We start from the raw sequence: 24,861 nt of genomic DNA, 5'->3' as shown, positions 1-24,861 counted from the left end.
TGCCATGTGAATGTTTCCACGTACATGTTAGCAAATACTGGTGATCTTGAGCCGGTGCAGGGGGAGTAAGATGTGTGACAGAGTAGAATACAGTATTTCACCTCTAATTCACTGGTCTTGTGCTGCCTGTCTCTAGAAGCTGAAGACGGGTGTTTGGTCTGATGTTCACGGGTGCTGATTGACAGATTTTTATATCGTAGAGGCTATTAGAAGACTTTTCTGGAAAAATAGAGGTAGAGACAGTGAAATGCTGAAGTGGGAACAGTGTAGTAGGTTAGACTGGAGATTTCAAAGTAATTCAACCACTAGTGAAATGTGATGGTTTGTAATACCATGCTGTCATCCATCTTTTAGTCCTGCCTAGAAAGGACTCCTCAGGTCTGAGACATGCCCAATATATTGGTGTCACTGCAAGAAGGAAAGTTTTGAGGGGCCTAGAAAGTCCACTGCATATTCATATTTGGTAAAAATGATATCCTTTTACCTCACAATAAAAAAGATGCAGTAGGTTCATTTCAGAGTGGTCTCCTTGGCTTCAAGAGCGTGTCTGCCTAACGCAACCCAACCAGCTGTGCCACGCAGCTGCGTCCGCTGGCACACCGCTGCGTTGCCTTGTGCCGGCTTCCCCCTAGCAAGGTGCTGACCCTCTTGTGAGAGAGGGTTTTTCTCCTTTACTTTACACTTCATACTCGCACTGTTATTTCCACAGGTTCGTCTTCTAACCGGAATCGGCCGATACAATGAAATGACCTACATATTTGAATTGCTGCATGAGAAACATTACTTTGAAGTGCTCATGAGAAAGAAATTAGACCCAGTAGGTGGAGGGTGCTGGGGGGAGAAACTGAAATTTCAGATAATTGTGTCTCTACATCAGAAACTGGTATTTACACAGCAAGGTGGAATTACTTGGAGATTTTAATTACTGGAGTGTAAGAAGGGTTATTCTAGTTTTGTAGTAATGAATTCATTCTGGATTTTATTCTGTTTTTAGTTGAACATGTTTGTTCTAATGCAGTTCAGTACTGCAGTGACAACAGTACTGAAAGATTAAGCTCTAGAATGTCACTTGCAGTTTTCATGGCCTGTTTTGGTTCTACTTCCAGTTACTGTTTAATGGGTTTTTAAAAATTATAAAATAGCAAATATTTATAACTTTCTTGTCACAAAAATAATTTAATTTTAATATTTTTATGTCAATTAATAAATGCGTAGCTACTGGATTTTCTTATCTGACATAATGTAGTCCCCAGCTATATTGCCAAGTATAATACTCCCATTTTGTTTTAAAATAATGTGAAGAAACCTCAAATAGTGTAATAATCACTTTTTGGAAAATTGTACTAGAATAGATTTGCTTGTGAGCAGTAAAATATGAATAAAAAATAGGCTCTTCAAATCTTTAATCTGATATTCTTTCTTCTGACCAGAGTGGGACACTGAAGACAGCTCTACTAGACTACATCAAGCGTTGCCGCCCAGGAGACAGTGAAAAGCACAACATGATAGCCCTTTGCTTCAGTATGTGTCGAGAAATAGGAGAGAATCATGAGGCTGCTGCTTGTATACAGCTTAAACTCATTGAATCTCAGCCATGGGGTGAGTGGGAACTACAAAACCAAGAACTACAAGTTCATTTGTGCTTTTTTTTTTTTAGTACATCAGGTTGCTGCTGTGCTGTTGTCAGCACAACATTACTGACTTCTGAAGAGTGAAATTATCCTTTAATGTTGCACATGCTATTATTGTTTAAGGAGGAAGATGTGATGGGTAAACGCAGTTTTGATTGACTATGTTGTGGTCCTGGTAACATCCATTACACTTCTGCTGGCTGGAAGGAAGGAGTGGTCCTATTTGCTGGGCTTGGAGTATTCTTGTACTCAACAATTTACCTGGCTGCTCTGGTATTTTTTGAAGAGTTGAGATTTTTGGTTCTTACCGTGCTGAAATGTTCCTGTAGTACCATGCATGTTTTCCTCAATTCAGGAGGACAGGATACAGTTTTCAGAGCTTTTTTCTTTTTTTTTGTATTTTTGTGTTAGTTGCTTGTTAACAGCTGAACTTAGTGAGTTCTGTACAGCTCAAAAGATTGCACACTGCAGTCTCACTATGAAATAATTAACTTGCTGTAAAGGCAGCTAAAATAGAAGCTATGCCAAATGCTTTTCTGAACTTAGCTGATAATAGTCAGTGCTTGTATCTACTACAAATGAATGATTTGGATTTCTTTTCAGTTCTTCAGTCATTTGATTAAGGTTCTTGCAATAGCTTTGGTCCATAAAAGAACAAGTATCGCTGCTTCTTTGCCCTTGTTCAGAGCTTTTTTTGTACAAGAAACCTGTTTAGTCTCTTGCTGTTTTCTGCAACAATAGCAGCTGCAGACTTAGTACAAGGAAGTATTTTTGTAGCCTATTTTGTCACCTGTATAAATGATCAGTTATTTGACTTAGTTTTTTTTTTTTTCTTTTTCAGAGGAGTCTCTTCAAGACGTGGCAAATTTAAAGAAGCTGCTGATGAAAGCTCTGACTCTCTTTATTGATGCAGCAGAAAGTTATTCTAAGGTAAAATGAGATAGGATGTATGACTTCTGTGTAGCATTGAGAGTGCATAAAGACTGAACTGACCTGGGAGAACAAACAAAGCTGCTCTAAGGAGGTTGTGCAGAATCCCGTCCCAGCTGAAACAGAGCAAAAGAATCTCTTGTGCTCTTGCAATTCAGCAGTATCCCAGAAGTCTCAATAACACTGTTGTATCAAAGAGCTGTCTGTACGCTGTTCCCTGTTCAGACTTTAACATCTAGGATTACATTTAGGTTCCCTAATCTTAGAGAGAAGTGATCACAAACTTAAATGCTTTAAAGGCAAGCAAGAATAGAACAGTATAAAGAGTGTTTAGAAACTAGCCTGATGATGATGATGAAAGTATTTGTGGTGAGTGAAGCTTCATATTAAACTAATGCAGTATGATCGATGGTAAAAGTTGTAGGGATCTAAAAGATGAAATACGAGACAACTTTGAAGTCTTTAGTGTTGCTCTCAGGAATATTTATTGCTTTCTTATAGAAACATGCTTCAGAAACTTGGATTTGTCTTTGTTTGATTTATTAAATAGGACTCCTGTGTCCGCCAGGCCTTGCGCTGCAAGCGGCTAACAAAGCTGATAACCCTCCAGCTGCATTTTCTGAACACCAGTCAGAGTACTATGCTGATTAACCTGAACAGACAGAACTTGATGGATTGCATCATGTCCTTGCCTCGATTCTATCAGGTAGAATAAGAGGATGCTGTAGTCATGCTTTTCTGAGGATGGTTGTTTTAAACAGTGGGTACCTAAGCACTCTGCTCCTGTGAGCATAGTGCACAGCCCTTCCAGGTGGCCACAAAGTCAATGACTGTGATCCCATCATATCGCTACAGTTGGGACCATGCCTGGAGAAGTAGGCTCAGTCCTAGACTGATGGTTTTTTAGCAGTCCTTGTTGGCTTGCTGCATTGTACAGCCAGGACTTCAGCTATCCAAGGGCTCTCATGCTGCTCTGAATCTACGCTACCCACCCCTTGTCTAATTTACATTGGCATCTTCAGTTAGTAAACTTGGAAATAAAAAAAAAAAGGCTTTTTAGAGAGAACATATGACCCCCCCCCCTTTTGACATCCTGATGTCAGTGTCTTTAACATGATGTTCGCATTTCATTAATTCTGTAGACGGTTGGTTTTTCGGCTTGTGTGGCAGCCACCCCCCCTTCTGCTCCTTCAGGATTTTTTTTTTTTTTTGAAACAAGGTGAGGAACTCCCACTTTATTTGTTTATATGCACTCCTGTTGCATATAACCTTACATCTCCTTTAAGCAGTTGGATCTATAACAGTAGGCAAAGATTTCCAGTCTTGTAATTAAGGTGAGGCTTGTGTAGACCTTCACATTGTTTAGGAGTGAGGGAAAATTATTTGCATATCTTGTTACCCTTGTATTCCTCTATACTAGGACTGCTCTCAGGAACAGCATAGGTAGATGGGCCAAACAGAAGACCTAAACTACTTTAACTGTAGGAATGTTTCTGTGCAAGAATAAACTCTTCTGTTCAGTAATGCCAGCATCTGTTCTCTCTGTAGGCTGCTATTGTGGCTGAGGCTTATGACTTTGTTCCAGATTGGGCCAAAGTTCTGTATCACCAAGTGATCACTAAGGGAGACTTCAATTACTTAGAAGAATTTAAACAACAAAGACTGCTCAAGCCCAGCATATTTGAGGAGATTGCTAAGAAGTAAGTAGTTCTGTAGTCAAACAGGGATGTTTCATTTCTACAGGTGACTTCAGAGGAGCAAGCTGCATGTTTAAAAGCATGTAAATCTTTTTAGTACTATTAAAACCTTTTCTGTGATAAAGCCCAGTATATAGAGACCTGAGGTCTATGTTCAGTTTCTTTTTAAGCACGTTGCGGAAATAGCACTAGGTCTGTAATTTTTATTGCGTGGGATAAATAGGGTGCCTTAAGGCTGCTCATGAGATCAAAAAATTTTTTAATGAATCAGAATGAAATAGCCAGGAGAATCAAATGTGTATGTTGAACACAACTCTTTTAAGAAATAGAGGTAGTTCTTGTACCAAGATCATCTTATAATCATTGTCTGTGAAGCCTTTCTCCTATTTCATTTTTATGTAAAATTCTTTTCAGAGTTAAACAACACTCACCTACTGACGCTGCTCTGAAAAATCTGAAGAAGTTGCTTACTTACTGTGAAGACATTTACACGTACTACAGACTGGCTTATGATAACAAGTTCTATGATGTGGTAAATATGCTTCTGAAGGATGCACAGACTGGCTGTTGTCTTAATGATATGTTATCAAACTAGGCTCCAACCCTCCTGAAGTAGAGACTGGCTCTGACAAGAACTAGTGCCACAGCCTGCATGGTTAGTACTGATTCTTTAACAGATGTTTTATCAACTACTTGCTTACAATGATATGCTGCTATGTGAAAGTTACTGTAGAAAACTGGTGGTGGCTGTAAGTATTTAAGATGCTGAGACTGTGTTAACCTAAAGTTGTGTTTTGTATAATAAATCCTACTGTTTACAAAATACTTGGCTAACAGACTGGCACAGTTAGCGGTGGATCTCAAAAGATCCAGCAGCCCTTTAAACTAGGGGTGTGATTGATGGATTTCCATAGGAATTGTATCCAAACAAGCAAAGATTAAGGCTGAAGTAGAATTTGCAGAACATCCAGTAGATTGACAATGAAGTACCAGGAGGAGAATTAGTAGGGTCCTTTGAAAATGTTAGATACATGGTAAAATGTTTCATTAGCATATGTTTTTGTCTTCTAGTTTATTGAGAAAGTGAAATAGTCCGTACAGATCTAAACAGCATATACTTAATTATTTGCTACTGTCTTGGAGTAAAAAAGCCAAAAAAAAAAAGCAAGCACAAGATTAGATTCTATGGTTATGAAACTTTAACTCCTTGTTTAGAAACTCCTACTGAGCAGACAGGAGTTTAGTTTGTACTGTTGCCCTGTCCTGAGCTAGTAACCACAGTATTCTGCCTCTAAGATGTTTTGGCAAGTCTACAAGATTGGGTCTGGCATAACTGGGGAAGATGATGACACTTGAACACTGTTTCAGACAGAAATCCAAGTTCAACTTTGATTCTGCATTGTCCCCAAAGTAAATATAGTCTGAAGAGCTTCCCACTAATCCAAAAAAAATGACCTCTTGCCCAAAACTAGAGCTGACCGTAGCATACAGCTTTTAAGTAAAATTAGTTACCTCAAGCAATGATGCAGTATTATCTCTAGATGTTATCCTAGCAACAGGGTTGCTACAGTAGTTGTATTTTTAATGAGCAAAAAGATGCTAACTTGGTCTTACATCGTACCAGCTCCTTTTGAGTGCTGAAAATTTTCATGCTAGCAACTCTTGCATTTGCCTGAAGTATTACTCACCCAGCACTTATCTCAAATCTGCAGTAGCAGTGTTAAAAGCTGTAAACAGGTATAATACAAGTCATTAGCTCCTTTGATACCTCTCTAATAAAATATTTTAAGTAGTGAGGATTAAGCATGAACAGAACTCCGTATTTAAAAATGCCAATTCCAGTCAGTCCCATAAGACTAAATTACAGTGAGCCAAATCCATGACTGAGTCAAATAATGACTTGCAAGCTTTTAAATTGAACTTTAAAGTGACTAGCATGAAAGGAGAGCCTTGACTAGACAATTTAAGAAGAGGTAGCCTGTGAAATTCCCCACCCCAGATTCTTTGACTAACAATAGGAGGGATCTAAAAGACTAAATTCTGCTTTGTAGAAGTGCGCATACACCCCCCATCCATGTCAGGACCAAACAGTTGAGTAAATTGGAAGTTCTGAATTCAGTACGCAAGACTTCTTGTAGAAATGGCAGCTACCAAGTAGAATAAATTGTCTAACTTCTTGCACTGGTAAGATATGCCTGATGCAAGTACAAGCTACTAAAAATCAGCAGTCCCAGCAATAGGAAAGATGAGGTTCATTGTGGAAATGACTGGATTATGGCAGTCCTGTATTTTGTTTACCCTCAGCATCTGTAAAAGTCTTATCATAAAGGATAGCTATTTTACCAGCAGGAGGTCTTGCCCTTCCAGCACCAGTTTAGTTGCAGGTCAGAGCAAATCCTAGACTTAGCAACACACACACCCAGCACATTTAGCTCATTTGTACAGCTCTGCCCTTTTGAGCATTTTTATTATAATTACTATTAAAAATAACTAGTCCAAAGACACCTGCAGTGAAGTCTTCACAATAGTGATTTTATTAAATTAGTTGCTTTATAAAACATTGCAGATGTCATAATTGTTAACATAACAATTTGCCCAACTGTAGTAACTGTTGCAGTTTGCTAAGCAAGTTTTTTTTAAATGAAAGAAAATGGCTGAGTCGTGAAAGATCTACCACAACCCCTGAAAACAAAAGGAAGTCTGTTTTTTTACACTTAAACCAGGCAATTAACTGTTAAAGAATACCCAACCCATACAGCTGCATTAGTAGAAATTTAGATGAATGGAAACTAAACTTTATACTCAAGACACAAGTCATTTTTTCAAATAAGGAACTATTTCCTCGTTCTGACCCCCGAAAGTGTTCTGTTTAGATGACAAGCTTTAAAGTACTGGGTATCTCAAGTGATGCGTTTTCAGGTGCAGTATCCTTACTCTGAAGTTAGCAGTTCCCCTTCACAATATACTGAAAACCTCAAGCTCTAACTTAAGACAAAGCAATTTTAATACTAAGTGCACACCATGCCCTTGCTGCAAACTGCTTTTGTTCATGAAACAAGTCATTCAAGGACGTACAGTTAAGGCCATATCACTGAACTGTGCTGGTAATAATACTTTGCCTTGTTGAAATTCATTTCCAATTTAGTGGTTGTTACTATGAAATCATATAGCAACAATTACCATTATCAGAACTTTGTTTTTTTGTTTTAACTGCAATTTACATAGCATTTGAGTTTCTTCATTTTAACCCCTTGACCACAGAACAGGAATCCCAATGCTTTAGCACTGATGTGTCAAAGAGTTAAACCACCAGCACAAAGATACTGCAATTTTGATTGTAGCATTTGGCAGAATTTAAAGGAAAAGAAGTTGTGCTACATGTTTAAGGGATTATGGGCAACAGAAAGACAACAGAAGGGAAGATAAGTGTCACATGAAGTCTTCAAAATCTTGTACGTATTCTCCATCATATCCTCCATAATCAGCCAGATCATCTTTCATAGTAGCCTTTAAACCACCTCCAGGCACAACACCTTTTTTCTTCTTTTTGGCTTTACTCTGCTTAAATACCAAGAAGAGCATGTTTACTTAAAGATCCACAGTAATTTGTCATTGTTCTAATTTGAACAACAGCTGCAATCTATTCATAGTAAAGCTATTATATTTCGAAGTGTCCCAGTGCTCCCTGCAGTTTATAACCTCACTAATCAGGAAGTACCATATACTTTCTCGTGTCTAGTCACTCATCCTTTATCAGGACTCTAAACAAGTGGAGTAACTACCTAAATAAAAAGTCAAATGCTCAGTTTTATATATTTACCCAACTTAAGGAATTTAACATGGCTTTTATCACTGCAGTGGCTGAACATCTTCCTTGCAAGATAAGTTAAGTCCTAACAAACTTCACAGAACAAAGTTACCCATTTCAGGATAAAGCTCTGCCTTTCTGGATTTTTGTCGGTGCAGGTTTCAGTAGTTAAGGCTAACAAAATTAGATGAAAAACCAGGAGAGAAGAGTATAAAAACACAGAAAGTACAAATGCTAAAAAATAAAAAAAAAAGTTTCAGTAAGTCACAAGCTTCTCCCTAAAGTCTAGTTCATATTGAAGTTTATCACATTTGCCAACCTCTACACTTAATGCCATAACACTGTACATGAAGTTTGGTTTGCATTAAAATGTTTCAGTCACTCCTGGTGAATTAGAAATAGCATCATAAAAAAACCCCACACCTGCCACTAAAACAGTTTGTATCTAAAAGATTTCTCATTTTACATTTTGCATTTACAAGTTACTATTTATATTGAAAAATGCTCAGCCATTTGCTTCCTAATAATCCTCCAGTTTGATGTAAAACAATGAAAAAAACCCCACTGCATTGCCAGTGACATTTTCTGCTTGATTTTGTTGCTATCCAGTAAATTAATCACTGAATCCCAAACCACCTTGAAATTTTAGCACTGTTTTATTGCATACATTTGTTTTGCTTCACATTAAGCATCAGTTACACTTTATTAAGTCACCTTTTAAAACGTACTCTCCCTTGCCTATGCAGTTATTGCTTGTTTAGTTTGCAAGGCACCATACAAATTCCGTTTATCTGCTATTCAAAATGCCAGTGACATAGTTTGGCAAATATTTAAGTTACTTCCATCAATATCTGATATTAATTTGATGTATAACTAGAAAGGAGGTTGACTTACATTTTCAGGATATTGATGTAAGCCATTTTTACTCCAAGACACAGCATAAAATGGAACAAAGTTAGTATGTAGATTAATTTACATGAATAATCTTATCAGGATTGTGCCTGTGATCTCTAGATTTAATCAGCTCCCGATTACCACATACATTTAAGTGTATTTAATACTAAAATCATATCCAAGTTTATCATTTCATCTGCTGCTGCTGCTACTGCATATAACAAAATCAGAGGTTCAATTCAATATTGGAACTATTTCTGTTTTCCAGGAGATGATTAGCATATTTAGTGGCTACTGCTATTGCTTCAGAAAAATACAGAAGTCTTACCTTTTCTTGTTTTTGTTTTTCACTGCATAGTACTGTCAAAGAATTTGTGATCTTTTTCAAATCATCAATTTCCACTACATTAGGAAAAAGAGATGAATCATCAGTATTGCTCTTAGAGGGCAGTTAAATCATCTAACATTAAAATTCTCAAAAAAATAGAAGTAAGCATTATTAATAAGTACTGGCAATTACTTGATTTAAATCAGTTTATTAGCAGAATGCAGACTAGGTAACTCAGGCCCTTAGTGCATCATAATTAGCATTTCAGATGATCACTAGGATGCAGCTTCAGTAGGCCAAGCATCTCTGCATTTATACAGCCCTAAATAGTATCAAGTTACCGCTTCGCTGTAGGACAATACATGCACAGTACAGGAAAAGAGGTCTCAAACAATTAATTCACCAAATACAGCCTATCAGAGCAGTGTGTGTGTGTGGGGGGGTTAATCTAGTTTTATCTCTGTATAGTTAAATGCTGCATTCCAGAACAAGATATTTTGCAGTCCCAGAGTTATATGAACCCAATTTTACAGTTTCCTCTTAACTAAGCTACTCAAGTTATTTGGCTTGGGGAGTCACTTCTTTTCCAGAAGTTGCTTCAAGAGAAGTGTGCCAGATTTAGATCAGCGTAAAAATTCACACTTTCACACAGTGATTGCCTTAACTGACACGCTGAAAGAGTTCAAGTCTTGCACAAACACACGTAATAAACTTTGTAGGGATGGAAGCAGATACTAGTTAGACAGATACTAGTACTTCATTTAGTATAAGCTACATAGATTAATCTTGATTTAAAATTTTTGTGCAGCAGGTTTTCAACTATAGCCCCATTAAAATTTTGGCATTCTAGAAAGTTTTTCACTTAACTTACATGAAATACATACGTCTCGAACTAATGCTTCCAAAAAACTGGCATAATGTAATGATTTTTCATACTGTGTAATTTTCTCTTTTAGTAGTTTGCCAAATTCCGTGAAGTCATCTTTTGAAGAGGGATTCATGGCATCTATTCCACAAGTGTTATTTACACCTGCAAGTAAAATGACATAAGTATTAAAGAAAACATTAGCTGAGATCCCTAAAAAATGACGCCAGACAAAACAAGTAACCCCATTCACTTCACCTCTACTGGTGCTATCAAGGGCAGGCAGCAAAACCAAAGGTGAAATTTGCCCACTTATTTCCCACTGGCTTCTGCCACACCAAAGCTAACATCTCGAGTTATTAATCTGTACTTAAGAAACAGATATAGCTGTGCAAAGCTTAGTGAATTGAAGCAGATGTTCTCTGGAGCAGTGTTCACAATACAGAGCACCTCTCCCCTTAAATAAAGGATTCATGTCTTGAGCTCATCAGGGCAAAATTTAGTTCATTCTTTGTAAGTCAGTTAAATACATTTTCCCCCAAAAGGCACTTGTACTCTTTCAGAACATTCACACAGCAGTCCTTCTCACTGCTGTATAAATCACTTTAAACAAAGAAACATGCTTTCATGTTTGAAGAATCCTGCTGTAAATCAGTATCTTCACCAGTTCTGTCAAAGCACAAAACCAGAATCATCTGCCTTAAGTCTACTTCCTTCTAGTCCAGGAAACAAGCTCATTCCACCAACTTAACCAGCTTTTTCAAAGCCTAGCTTATTACATAGATTGCCTGAAGTAAAGTATGCATGCACTATGCTGTGTCACACTCATCCGAAGCCTCATCAAGCTTAACTCCATATTGTAAAGCACCTCACACCATTAGTGCAAGGAAGATTAAGTACTAGCCTCTATCTTTTTACCAGAAGTGCCTAGTTGTTTGAAAATTCAAAGTTACCTTCTTCCTATAAGCTCCTACCAAGAGATGTTAAGACTTCTAAGAAAAAGAAACTTACATTCCAAAGAGATGTTTTTGTAGTTCTCGCAATTAGTCATTAGTACCAGGATATGCTTCCAGTAGTTTGAATTCAAATGCCTGTTTATTCTCAGTAACACAACCTGCGTGTATTCTACCATTTAAATCCTAATCTGTTCTTTTTGTAGGCTATCCAGGTATAACTGAATGTTTTATTTAGATGAGAGTACTTCTGTCATGCTACAATTACATTGACTTGCTTGACTTAAGTATAACACACTTACTTACCAAATGTTTCTTTTGCTAACTCAAGGTCTGATTCCTCTTGTAATTTCTTTAGTCGTAGTTTGTCTGCTAACTGTTCTTCTGGTGTAAGTTCTTTATGTTCCTCTGGTGCCTCTAACTAAATTAAAAAATGTATAGAGAGAGAACAGCATTTATATTTCTTACCCTTGAGCAGAGATATTCCAAGAAATTGTGTTTTTTTTCCCCCAGTACCACTTGATTGGCTCACTTCTGCATGAGGTCAATACACCTCAAGCATGTACAAACCTGAAAACCATCCTAAATAAGCATAACAATGCCATATTGTTTAATAAATTGCTCGTTTTTATGAGAAGTGGGAAGAAACATCTTAGTTAAGTTTCACAGCTACATGTTTTATCATGAGGTGCACGCAACAGAATTAAAGATAAGCGTTACTTCAATTACAGTTAAATTACAGAGCTATCAGAGCTAATATCCGCCAAATGCTATTACGTACAAGATTTAAGTTTGTTTTACTAGACTATTCAAAATCTTTACAGGTCTTGTTCAACCTCAACAAACAAAAAAACCCCCACCCACTAAATATGACACATGGAATTTTTTTTTAAAAAGTACCCTTTTTTTAAGTTCTTCTTGCTTTTTCTTCTGTTGCTTTTCTTTTTCTTTTATTTTTTCTGCTATTTTCTTTTTTTCTGAAACTTTTGTTTCTGTAAGACATTGAACAATAAAGTGCTTCAGAAGTTGTCTGATTTTTCAGCAACTATAAGAACACTAATCAAAGAAAACCACAGAGTCCAATTATCTGAATCTGAACCCAGAAATAGTTAATTAATTTAAGCATATGCTTTGTGAAAAACAAAACCAATCCTATCTGGAAGCGTTTTTGATTCTTGAGATACACTCAAGACAAAGCCGATGTCTATTTTGATGCTGCATACAGTGAAATGTATTCTTCTTAAACCTCACCTTGTTTTACCTCTGTCTCCTTTACTTCCTCCTCTTCCTCCTCATCATCCCAGTTATCCTACAAAATAAGTTTTAATTAAGATTCTTTTGCAGATACTTTTAGATTTATTATCTAAAAAACTAAAAGAACAGTAGCTTACATAAAACCTCTTTAAATGCTCGCATATCCATTACTCCCACTTCCTAACTCAAATACTTAAGGTTAAGTCATAAGAGTTGTAATATAAGGACACTGCTTTACGGAGTTGACAAAGATGTTTCAGGACCAGTTATTACTGTGAAAAAGAGTCCAAAGAATCAGAAAACTCACGTCAACACAGTTAGGAAGATCAAGAACAGTCGAATCAACATTCACAGTAAAATGTGTAAGAGATTATAATTCCTTTTATTAAACATTACAAGATACTGGAATGTCATCCAATTCATTCATGTAGTACAGCCATCATTAGAAACAGACAACTCAGCTGAAATCAGTTCAAACTGACCTAAGCCATTGCAACCACTGAAAGAATCATCCTTTCCAAGATACCCATTCCCTATAGTTTGCAGACAGCAATGTATCCTTCTCTCCCCTTATGCAAGCAAAAGCAGATATACAACTGCATGAGGAACTGTAAAATATGGATTAAAATTAACTTGGATCTACTGGCCAACACACATACCAAACAAAACTGTGCTGAAACAGTAGGGAAAGCAGCAATAAGCAGAGAGAATGCAAGGGGACCCCATCTTTAGGCAGGAATACCAACGTCTCACAACCATAAGGCAGCAGTCAGCTTTTGGCCGATGACTCTTGCTTTTTCTCATGAGGAGCATAGACATAAGGCACTATCATCAGAAGTATCTTCCCATAAACAAGTCACTTAAATGTCCTCTAACAGCAACCACATTTTCAAGCATATTTTCAAAATGGTCTCAACCATGTTGTTTGCAGTAATGCTCTGCCTTCCCTCTGCACCTTCAGTATGTTCAAGATCCATGGCAGATCTTGGCTTCGGCACTGCATTCCCTCACTGTCAGTTATCAGTCACAGCCCTAGATCTTTTCAGAATCTGTGTCTCCTATTCCTGTGCCCAGTGTCCTGTTCCCAGATGGAAGATCCATGGTTCAAAACACTACTTGGTTCAAATGAAACAAGCTTATTGAGCAGGCATACTTTTCTACAGAATTGACCCGTTTATGTCATCTGCAGACTGTGCCAACAGCAGTTCTGCACTTTCTTCCTGACACTTATCTGGGTAAGGTTTATGGGAATATATATTCTTGTCTTAATGCAAATCCAAATTCTACTGGATGACCTCCATATGGAAATAAGTGCTCTAAATCTCAAGTTACATGCTGAGTACCACATGACATACACATCAGAAGGTAAAGCCAAGAAATCTCACAGGAATCTAATTTTAGTTACCTGTTTCAACTGAATTTGCAAGCTTTAAAGGGATTACATTTGATAAGACCTATTTTACATAAAAGTCACACATATTGTCAATACATCATTATATATAAGCTTAAAAAGCATGATTTCTGATTTTTGTGATTTCCACTTTACAACTTAATAATGCAAACAGTCATCAGAACTATTTATTAATTTCTAAAGATTGCTCTTAGTATGGCAAAATAAGATACGTAGAAGAACTGAGTATTTTATGGCAATGTGCCATATGTGCAATGTGCAAGCAGCCAAGACACCCAAGTTCATTTACCAACTCATTCAAGTTAATTGGCACTTGTGAGAGATGCAGCTTCCCTTCCACATTCCAAGAAGCTGACTTGAATTTGCAGCAGCAGCATTACCTTAGCTCATGGCTAATTAAGAGTGTTACACCCACTTAAATAGCCATTTTCATTACTGCTGTATATAGCTTGCTGCCTTATCCCATGCCCTGTCCTTCACAGACATTAGTTTTTAAAACCAAGTTTCTAAGGTGCCAAACCCCACGAGGAAGAAGGGTACTCTATCCATTATGTAAAGGTACTAATGGGGATGAACGAAACTACCATATTTTCTTATTACATTTGAGAGACTTCAGACAGAAGATATGTGGGCCAAGACTCATGTGATTGATTGATTACACATGCAGTATCTATCTCTCCAAAGCAGACCACGTCACCACTACCCATGTCTGCATAGGTAGTGCACAAGGGGAGTTTTAGCTTGCGAAGCTGCAGTGACAGAATAACACAGAACATAGCAAACACTTTGCACGGCACTGTGACTCCTTGTTTTCAGACATGACTTTCCCCTTGAGCTTTTAGATGGAATTTAAGATTAAGAGTTGGGAGCCTACCCACACCGTAATGATCATGCCCCACTGACACACTACTACTGCTGGACGCTCAGTCCAGAGCTCAGTACGGTCAGAGGAATGCTGCTGGGTAGGGCATTCCCTGTGAAACATCATCCATGCGAGGATTCATTTTTCAGCCTGGTGTATTAAGGTATACAGGTCTCCTAGCTAGGCTGAATACCTTCTCACTCTTCTCAGAATCATTGGGGTTGAGTTCTTTTTTTTGGTTTGGTTTTAAGCAAGAGGACACGATCAAAATATCGGGCAGGCTTTATTTATTTTTTTAACTGGGGGAATTCTAAATATATATCTATTTCTGCATTTTATAAATTTCAGTAAATTCTCTTGGAGGAAAAAAATGCTTTAGTGCCAGATCTTTGTACTGATACTAATTAATTCAAAAGAATACAACTTAATTCCAAAATATATCCACTAACACTACTTAAAACTTTGAAGCATTTCAGAAATACTCACTTATACATACTTAACTAAAATAAGGTTACTGAAAATGTCTTCCATTTCATGTAAATAAATGCTTGATGAAAGCAGCTGTCTATTACAATTTCATATGCGCCACCACGTGTACCTTAAATATACAGAGACGCACGTTCCAGAAAGACAGAGAACATGAAAATGACAGGTTCTCCACTACTCAGATTCCTGGTCAGCGTTGAGTGTTCTCCTTCAAAGGAAAATGACTGTACCATGTCAAAGGCTGTTGCCTGTATGATAAGCATATTTCCTAGCTTTGGCTTTAAGTACAGGATTGCCCAAGAGTAAATAGATGAAAAATTCCTTGGCAGCAGGCCTGTCTTCTGTGAAACTTCTGTGTTCTGGGTAACATTTGAGAGTAGTTTTGTTACTTATGAAGACACTAATTTTAATCCCATGCAAGTCAAAGTTTCCTAAATTTAAAAGTTACTGTAAGTTCTTTATTAAAATATCTCCAAAATAAACTATAGAATCTGAATATGAAAAAGAAAAAAAAGAATCTGAAGTGTGAAATACCAACCTGAAGACACAGAAAGCACTCTGGGCTTGTATTTTAAACCATGTCATTTTTCTTATGCAGGCACTTTTGCAGGTACTTTCCCGAGGCTGACAGTTGTAAACAAGGTATCTAGCATCTAAGCAATTCTCTCTCAGGCTCAGTTGTACGATCTTTAGCATTTATACAGTAAGTGCAACTCGAAGTAAAATAAAACAGCTTTATTTGCTGTAGGGGCCCTTGTCTCTAAATGCAGCTCCAGTACTAAAGCCTTAATCCCTCAGAAAGAGTTAAGTAGTAACATTCTTACTGCATGTAGGAAAACTTTGTTCCTTTATCAAAGTAGCCATACAAAATTGGTGTCTTTAAGAGAATGACAGTTTATAGCCCAGTTCTCTTAAGACATATTCTATTGTAGATGAAAAGTTTCTCACTTTCAAACAAATCAGGAAAAGTAAACTTTGCTAAGACAATGTGAGTCAAAAAAGAAACATATATAGACATGTATGTATGTGTACATAGATATGTAAAAATAAAATTTATAAGTATAGATTCTAACCACAAGCTTCACAGCTGTAGCCACTGTATACAGATACCTTTACTCATTTTGCCTGGTGTAATGTGACTGACACTTATAAGTTTAATAACATCCACACACCCTATAGTTAAGATGTAAAATGGACAGCCTATAACTTACAAAAATACTTGTTAATTTTTGTTAAGACACGATGAACTACTTTTTTCATACTAATTAAAAAAGAGAATACCCACCCTAAGCTCCAAGGACAACTGTGTTGGCGTTTTTCAGAGGTTCTGGTAACACAAGCAGCAGCCTAAATAACAAAACCAACAAGTCCTCACCTAATAAGCAGCAATACTCTATTTCAGAAAGCCTCATACTTGAGACCATAATATAGTACTCAAGTCACCTAGTGAGCTACAAGATTGTCTACTGCAGTACCTCAGCACCTTGATTTGAAACAGAAAGGTGTTTTTCAGTTTACTCATTTTTATTCCTAACAGTCATCAAACACATTCCTTTTATGTCCCCTGGCATCATTTTGCTTACGGTCTATGCAAATGCTGAGCAAGTTAAGATTTCTGTGGCATCCACCATTCAGTCAACCTGGCTTGCTAAGGGACAGCTGGAACTAAGTAAAAGACAACAAGCTTTTAAAGAGGATCCACTTTCACAAATATGAGAAATGAACATCCACATATTTTAATACAAAGTCCATGCAGACATTACTCTCTGAAACACAGTAAAAAGAGAGCCTTAAGTAAACAAATCATATTTTAGTGATCTGGACACTACCAAACCTGAAACAGCACAATAGACTGCTTTATTTTCCAACTGTGGTGGGGCTTGGGGAGCGGGGAAGAAGTAGGAAGAGGGGTGGAAGAGACAGGCTGCTGCAGCACATAAGTTTCTGATCAGTAAAAGTAGCACTAAAACAGCACTGCTTTCATTATCGCACTCCTAATGCCTCACCTAGTCTATCATGGTCAAAACTAAGGATCTGAAAGAGCATTTGAGAAGATCTACAGAAAGCAAGCAGAAACTAGCTGGCCACAGAAAAGCACCAAGATGCCTGGCAAGCGGCTCAGAAGCAGCAGGTGGATTCCCCAGGAAACTGGAGAGTAAAAGCGTCTTTCTTTCTGTCACCTGGAAGAGCCAATATAAAGGGAATGAACCTTAAGGAGAAATAACCACTCTAGGCGAGGATTAAGCAGGCACCAAGCAGAAAGGCAGTCGTTCTCCATATGGCATTTTGACTCGTCATCTCCACGCCACGCAGCGCACCGCTGCCCGAGACGAGTTTCTGCACACGCGAGGCTGCGGAGCCCCGGCCCCAGAAACTCATTTCGTAACTCTCGCCCCGAACCCCCCGTTTCCGCAGCGCGCCGGCTCCCGAGGGGACGCTGCCTCGAGCCGCGGGACCCCCCCGGCCTTCCCCGGCCCCGCGGCGATCAGCCCGGCCGGGCCCGCCCGACCCATCCGGCAGCAGGTTTCCGCGCCGGGCCCGCCGCACGCGGCACCATATGGCAGCGGCGCGGCCGCGGCGGGCCCGGCCCCGGCCCCGGCCCCCGCCTGCCCCAACGGGCCCGGCCCCCCCCCCCGGACCCGCCCTAGGCCCCCACGCGCGCCCCGGCGCCCGGCGCGGACAGGCCCCGGCGCATCGCCCCGCCGCACCTTCACGTCGTCCTCCTCATCCTCGCCGGCCCAGCGGTCCCCGGCCACCCCCGGCACCAGCCGCTTCGCCACCGGCTCCACCACCTCGAAGCTGTCCGCGTCTGTGGAGGAGAGGAGAGCGCGTGAGCGCGGGGCGCGGCGGGGGAAGGGGGCAGCGAGGGCGCCCGCGCGGCGCGGGGCGCGGCGGTCGCCGCTGCCGCCACCACCTACCCCACGAATCCGCCTCCGCCGCCATCTTGCCCCGCGGAGCAGCGCCCGCCCGCCTGCCCGCCGGCGCCCACAGCGAGGCACGGTGAGTCAGCCGCGCCGAGAGCGGCCCCCGCCAGCGCCGCGCGCGGGGCACGCCGGGATGGCGGCGGACTGACAGGGCCCCGCCCCGCCGGCGAGGGCGCGCTCCCGCCCCCCCAAGCACCGCCCCCCTGGGGGCGGGGCGGGACCGCCCCGGCGCTGCCGGGCTGAGGGCGCGGCGCCGCCATGTCACTGCCGGGCTGAGGGGGCGCGGGGCCGCCATGTCACTGCCGGGCTGAGGGGCTGTGGGGCCCAGGGCCGCCATGTCACTGCCGGGCTGAGGGGGCACGAGGCCGCCATGTCACTGCTGGGCTGAGGGGGCACGAGGCTGCCATGTCACTGCCGGGCTGAGGGGGCTGAGGGGGCGCGAGGCCACCATGTCACTGCTGGGCTGAGAGGGCGCGAGGCCGCCATGTCACTGCCGGGCTGAGGGGGCCGAGGGGGCGCGAGGCCGCCATGTCATTGCCAGGCTGAGGGGGTGCGAGGCCGCCATGTCACTGCTGGGCTGAGGTGGCTACAAGGGGCTACAAGTGTTTTGTAGCGTGGTCATAAAACACCTGTAGGCAAAATGAGCCTCTGCAGCCCAGTAAAGGTTTGCCAGGATGAGTGCTCAGCAGGGCGCTGTTGGCCAGATACCATGCCTTTAAACACTGCCCTCAGAAAGAACTGCTTTCCTGTTTCCTGTGTTTGAATACATCCCCACTAGGAAAAGAAGGTTGGGATTGTTTTAAAACTATTTCAGGTAGAAAGCACAGTAATTTTTACTGTAACATATACTGGTATCATGGTATATTGCCCTGTAAAGGGTAGGGAATAAGCTTGTTTGAATCTAAGCGCTTTCCTAGGCATATAGCCATGCCTACGTGTGGTGTGTCCTACTACTTTAAATACACTGGTAAGGTTAAAATAGTAACATTTCATATGGACAGGACGGTTCTGTACAAGGATTATCCTGCAGAGAGCCTGGGGAGTCACTGGTCAGCCTGTGTCTGAAAACTCTTTTTTCCTAATAAAGATCAGGTTTGTGACTGAGCCCTGAGATAATTCCTCGCACCCTCTGCAGATGGCAGAGCTAAAACATAAATATGCTAACGACATAAAAAATACAGCAGAAAATCATAAGCTGCTAGGAACCAGCCTCACGCACGGTAAACTTTGCCACCCGACACTGCAGCTATCGCCCCTCATTTACTTAGGCTTCACCTTCTGGTACTGTAGACAGACCGGTGTATGAGGGGAAAGAAACATTATGTCTCTTTCAGGGATATTTTTATTAGGTTTGTATGTATCGATTCTTAAAAATATATAAGAAACAAACACTAGAAATAGAATATATAGAAATGGGGGGGGGGAGAGAAAGCTTAAGATACCAAAAAAGGAGAAAAGTCTGTCAATATATTGAAATGCATATCAGGACTAGGAATTACCCTCACATCTGGTCTGAATTTATTTACTTGTCTTAGGAAAGAAAGAGCAAGAAACACACTGTTTTGAAGATTCTTTATCCGTTAAAAATATTAATACAGTATTCAAACAGAGCAAAATGCAAAAAAAAAAAAAAAAAAAAGGAGAACACCTCAAATGCTGACTGCTGTAATTCTTTTGTTTTACAAAGAGACAGGATGCATAAAGACTAAGCATGGCAAAACTCTTTTTACTGGGATGAAAGACACTCAGCTATTACTCAGGTGCTGGGGGATGTGGTGATGGCTGATGACGGTGCCCACAGCCTTTGCTCAATGCTGTCTCAGAAAAAGTATGCCAGCTCCTGCGCATCTGCAGGTACTGTCATCTGCAAGGTCTCGATCCCAGGCCTCACACCTCGGCTGAATCCAAACCGAGCAATGGTACCTGCCTTCTTAAATTTTGAGAATTTCAGCTGACTCAGATTCTAGTTTTCCCTTCTTAAAATGTTAGCCACACTGGTGTGTTAAACATTTGTTGTTTTGCAGCATAGAATTGCTTGATTTTATGAATTTGGTTATTTTAAAGCATTCTGGGAGGTATGTTATTTAATAATGTTTAGTAGTAACAACATGAATATTAACATCACATCCAGATACCTTGACAACATCCCTCTCAACTTGCTGAGAGACTTGCATATGCTACCTTAATGCTACCAGCATATGCTATCAGCAGTGTTTACTGCTGTACTATCGTTGATGTAGTCTTCCTAGAAGTATCATGCTTCTGTTGCAATGTTGAATTCATTTTTAAATTATAGATACATTTGAGATTAGCCAAGGAGCAAGAGCCACAAATCCAGATGTTCAAACCTTGCAAATGATCAACTGGGTGTTAATGCAATGCCATCTGATGTTTTTTCTGTCTGATATCTTTCCAATTTTGCTTCTTTAGAAAGGCTGGAATTTACAAATAAAATATTTGATAAAAAACAGTCTTCATTACGGATGCAAATAAAATTGGTTAAAAGCTCAGAGATGCCAGAACTGGGATGCTACAATAAACCTAATTCAGTTTCAATTCAGTCAGCTTGTGCCATTGTAGATTATAGGATTTATCTCATGCTTGCAAACTACAGTTCAGTAATTTTAAATAGTGGTAGATAATTAATAATTATTCACAGGCTTTTCATATCATTTCCTCCAGCAATGGAATCTCTTTGTTTTCTGATAGGCATTCTCCGAACAAAAATTTCCGTGATTCAAACATTATGCCCCTTATCTGACAATAAATGTACATAATGCTGTGATCCAAAGACCAAGAACTGACCTTTACATGCTATATTTCAGTACACAGTTTTCTGGTGCATCATATATTGTCTGGTATTGACACAACAATACAGTGTATTCTGGTATCAGTACTAGGGAACTTTTTAAGTTTTCTAGGGAAGCTGTCCAACAGAAATTACATAACTTCCTGCACATCTTAGACATTTCTCTTCTAGCATGCCTTGCAGTGATTATAAATGAAAGCTCACTGGATCTGAACAAATATGGCTAGTAACTGCGTATCTGTTTCCTATCCTTAACAGAGCCAAGAAAAGCTCTTCACAGGATTTGAATGACTTTCTATTCTTCCTAACTCATAAATAGAGACAGAACAGGCAGAACAAAGAAGACTTAAGCCACAGGCAATCTTATTCAGAAATAATTAAGTCTTACTAATGAGAAGTGTTCTAGATTCATCTAGCAAGGCCTACGTCCACCTGAATACTACTCAGCCCTCAGCTATTTTCAGTTCAGGGAGTGAGGAGGAGTTCTTTAAAACAAGAATGGGAGAGAAGAAAAGAAAAAATACTTTCAAAAGTTGTTTCAGACTGGTGCCATATACTGTTATTAAAGGGATTAGGAGAGTTTATAGTAAAGGTAGGTTATGATTTAGTCAGTTCCCAGCTTTCAGGTTCATGATGAAATCAGGAAGAAACATGTGTGTATGATTGCAATAAAGCTACAGAGATAGTCTAGCAGCCTGATTATGCTTTTACAATTTATCTGCATAATTCTTTCTGTTTAAGGTGTGATTTTTAGCTCAGTTCCCTAGGGGATCATGGCCTTGCAATCACCATAGTTGTGTAGGTATGTCCTTTACTTAAAAACTTGAACTCACCAGCCGGCTTTAACCAAATTGAGCAGAGGTCTGAAGGTCCCTTACAGGAATTCAGTGTCTACAAATATAAAAATAGGTAATTAGGTTGAAGACAGACTCAGTGGAAGGAAAGGCTGTAGCCACAGGACACAAATCCACAGGTATCCAAGCTGCCTTACTTCTGCTGTACAGGAGCCTTTAGTTCCACTATAGTTATTCCAGTGAAGTCACGCTGCATGCACAGTTGTAGCCATGATTTTCCTACACCAAATAGCAAATGAATTTTGCATTTTGTAATTTGTAGAGCCAGCTGTCATTGGAAAGTCATTCTCTCTTGCTATCTCTTGGCTGCAGGATTCATTTTAAACAGCAGATCCATAAAAGTGACGACTCTCTCTGCACCTCTTCCAGTCCCCCCTGGATGCCACAAAGACAGCTACATCCCACAGATTCCAGGATAAGTATTTTAAGTGCTTGAAATTTCTAAAGAAGTAGGTTTACACCTTCACCTTGCTGCAGTTCAGGCTCTTAGATTATAAAGGCACTGTTTGCCTCTTACAGTTTCAAGCTGTCACTGTTCTCCAACTTCTTCCCCACTGCTACCAGGGAATATTTTATTTTGAAATGCTCTAAGGCCTGTGTTGTCCTTTTAGATTGTTCTGCACACAAGACAGAGAGCGCGACTGTCATGGCTCCAGAGCTCTGATTTAGTCAGAGATAAGCAGACGCCTGTCCAAGACCTGATGTTTGATGCTTCATATTGTTTGGATGTTCCTGATGGAAGAGGTTAGAAGCGGAGAACTGTTTTGTCTGAGGTTTAAACATCAAACTCGCTGATGTGCCTGGGAGCTACAACCAGATCCAGCCTAGCCTCTTCCAGTTAGTTTTCCGCTGGTATGTTTCCTTCTACCTTGTCAAATAACATCAGATACATAAATGCTGGAAACATTGACTGACTTCATCCAGTTACTTCATCACCATCTCCCAACTCTGTGATGTCTCAGAAACTCTGGCTCATGAGAATCTGATCAGATTTTTCACTGGGAGTTTACTCAACCAATTCTCGTGCTTCTTGGAGAAGAGTTTTTACAGCAACAACTTTCTGATGCTGAAGAAGAGGAGACATTGGTGACCCATTCAAAATCTTAGAAAAAGAAACCTCTAAATGTTCAAGTTTAGAATGGTGACACTAGTCAACATTACTATTACATTGCTCTCCGGGAAACAGTCAGTCTGTGACTGTCATCATGATGCATATTTTCATATAGTAGTAATGCAAAGCCACTGATAAAATTCCTGTGTGGCTATCACGTGGGATCTTTGCAAAATTAAGGTCCCTCTGTTTTTCCATAGCTTGAAAGGCTGCTGCAATGGTCACCAGGCATTTCAGGCATATGTTCGGGTGTCTTTCCTTATCTCCAGCCCACTGGTTGATAAGAGGATATACATGCTGCAAACTCTTTAGTCGCTAATAAAGACCAGCTTCTGGTCTCAGAGTGAACGTTCTAGAAGTGGATCCTGCTGCCATTATAAGGCATGGCATGCACCTGAGTAACGCTTGGCACTAGCATTGACAGTGTTGCTGCCTGGTTACAGGCTTGTTTAAGTTGATTTTGTAATTTAACTCCAGGCCAACCATCAACATAAATCAGTACTTGTCTCCCTTAAGCCACATGATCTCTTGCATTTCATGACATGCCATGTCAAACACCTTCTTTGTTACTTCCTGTGTGAGCCATACTCACAAACGGTGTATCCTTCTGCCAGGTACTTTTTTTCAGTTAAGCCAAACCACCTGTTTCACATGGTGATATGCTTTCTGTTTTGAGATGCTAAAGATCGGCAAGGAAATGCATCTTTTCTTCTCCGACCCTTTTTCTCGTAAATTGCTTTAGAAGCTCATTTCCAAAAGTCAGCAGTTCCACTTCAAGATGCTAGAGCTCAAAGGCTGTTAGAAGACATTCCAGTCTCATATATGATGTCTGCATGTCCAAATAATGATGGATCTTACTGAACCACCATCATACCATGTCCTCTGTCATCAGGAAGAGTGGTGTAAAATTCTTCCTCCTCTATCAGGAAGCAATTCCATACTGGGATTGACACACAGAAAACAGTACTCATCTGTCAGCAGTTCACCAAACCAGACCTTGAATATACTATCAGATGAACTGTGCAGGTTCTTGTCTCCAAATCCTGAGTGGGAGATCTGCACTGGTATCCTCGCAATAGCTGGAGAATGGGGGCCACTCAAGTAGATTTGAGTTCTCCACTTCAGGAATAAACGTCACTTCTTCTCTCACATATTTTACAGTCTGAGGTCTTTCTCTTGGGTTCGTTCTGGTCACGTGGTCAGACAGTCAGGTGTGTGCCTTTCTTCCAGTTCCATTGCTTCCACAAATCTTGATTGAAATAAGACAGAAAAGCACCAAAATTACTGATTGTCTCAGCCTGGCCTAAGCAGTTTCCTGAAACCTCTACCATTGTTCCCAAACCTACTGACACAAATGTCATGTCACTTGATTCAACCCAGCCTCAAAATGTTCCATCTCAATAGTATGCACACTGGATCCCTGTTAAAAGTATTCCTGGTCTTTTCCAGTAAAGTCTTTATAAATAGCTCTCCAAGAACATCAGTTAAATGGACCAGGTTCTCTTCTATATTAACCATTGAACTATTTTGGAATAACTGCTGGAGTTAAGAGAACCTGATTTCTCCACTAGGCTACCACTTCAGTACACCACTCTCCTGTTGACTGGACCCCTTTTCTGCCTTGTGTCAATTAAATGTTAAAATTTCTGAAGGAGATCATTAAAACATTTCCTCTGTTCAAGGATCTTACACTCACTTTAGTGCAACATAAAACTTACGACAATGTGTACTACTGCTCCCTTTTAAATCTGCATATTCCTTTGTCTCTCTACAGATTTCTCTGGTTCCTTTACCTCCACTACAAGACTGATGGAAATGCAAACCCCTACGGTAGATCCTCTTTTCTTTTTCAGGGAGAATGTATTGCTTTGGACAGACTCAGTATTTCTCTTTAACGTGGTATAAGAGTTTTATCTTAATCAAGAGATTAATCTCTAGGTTTTCTTTTCCAGCCTTCAGTCATCTAGAACAAGAGTCTGCTTTCCACACTTCAGCTGTCAGGAGCGCTTTTCCATTTTCACATTCAGAGGCCTCAGTATTTTGG

General features: G+C 40.1%; 2 protein-coding genes across 5 annotated transcripts in view; one reads left to right on the top strand and one right to left on the bottom strand.

The window, feature by feature from the left end:
* SPG11 (SPG11 vesicle trafficking associated, spatacsin) overlaps nt 1–5,083 on the top strand; it is a 36,742-nt gene extending 31,659 nt beyond the window's left edge. For both annotated transcript variants that reach the window (XM_067305248.1, XM_067305247.1), the window contains 6 exons: nt 710–817; nt 1,431–1,599; nt 2,473–2,561; nt 3,112–3,267; nt 4,110–4,261; nt 4,673–5,083. In XM_067305248.1, coding sequence (XP_067161349.1) covers nt 710–817; nt 1,431–1,599; nt 2,473–2,561; nt 3,112–3,267; nt 4,110–4,261; nt 4,673–4,853 — 855 coding nt within the window. In that variant the 3' untranslated portion in view covers nt 4,854–5,083. The remainder of the gene's footprint in view (nt 1–709; nt 818–1,430; nt 1,600–2,472; nt 2,562–3,111; nt 3,268–4,109; nt 4,262–4,672) is intronic.
* On the bottom strand, nt 27–18,196 carry EIF3J (eukaryotic translation initiation factor 3 subunit J). 3 transcript variants are annotated; one of them, XM_067305251.1, is made up of 8 exons: nt 18,038–18,196; nt 17,828–17,928; nt 12,358–12,415; nt 12,007–12,098; nt 11,413–11,527; nt 10,160–10,318; nt 9,289–9,362; nt 27–219 (listed from the first exon to the last, which is right to left on the bottom strand). In XM_067305251.1, exons 1-8 carry the CDS (start codon nt 18,060–18,062, stop codon nt 190–192), a joined length of 654 nt encoding a protein of 217 aa, XP_067161352.1. In that variant the 5' UTR covers nt 18,063–18,196; the 3' UTR covers nt 27–189. The 3 variants fall into 3 exon arrangements, with proteins under 3 accessions (XP_067161352.1, XP_067161351.1, XP_067161350.1); XM_067305250.1 differs by lacking the exon at nt 27–219 and adding an exon at nt 6,770–7,816; XM_067305249.1 differs by lacking the exon at nt 27–219 and adding an exon at nt 6,770–7,819 and having other exon boundaries at nt 18,038–18,195.
* Between the last annotated feature and the right edge of the window lie 6,665 nt (nt 18,197–24,861).

This window comes from Apteryx mantelli, chromosome 15, assembly GCF_036417845.1.
Source record: "Apteryx mantelli isolate bAptMan1 chromosome 15, bAptMan1.hap1, whole genome shotgun sequence".
In the NCBI taxonomy this organism is placed as follows: Eukaryota; Metazoa; Chordata; class Aves; order Apterygiformes; family Apterygidae; genus Apteryx; species Apteryx mantelli.
Note: the sequence above shows the minus strand (reverse complement) of the source record. Positions and strands in the feature narration are given on the sequence as shown.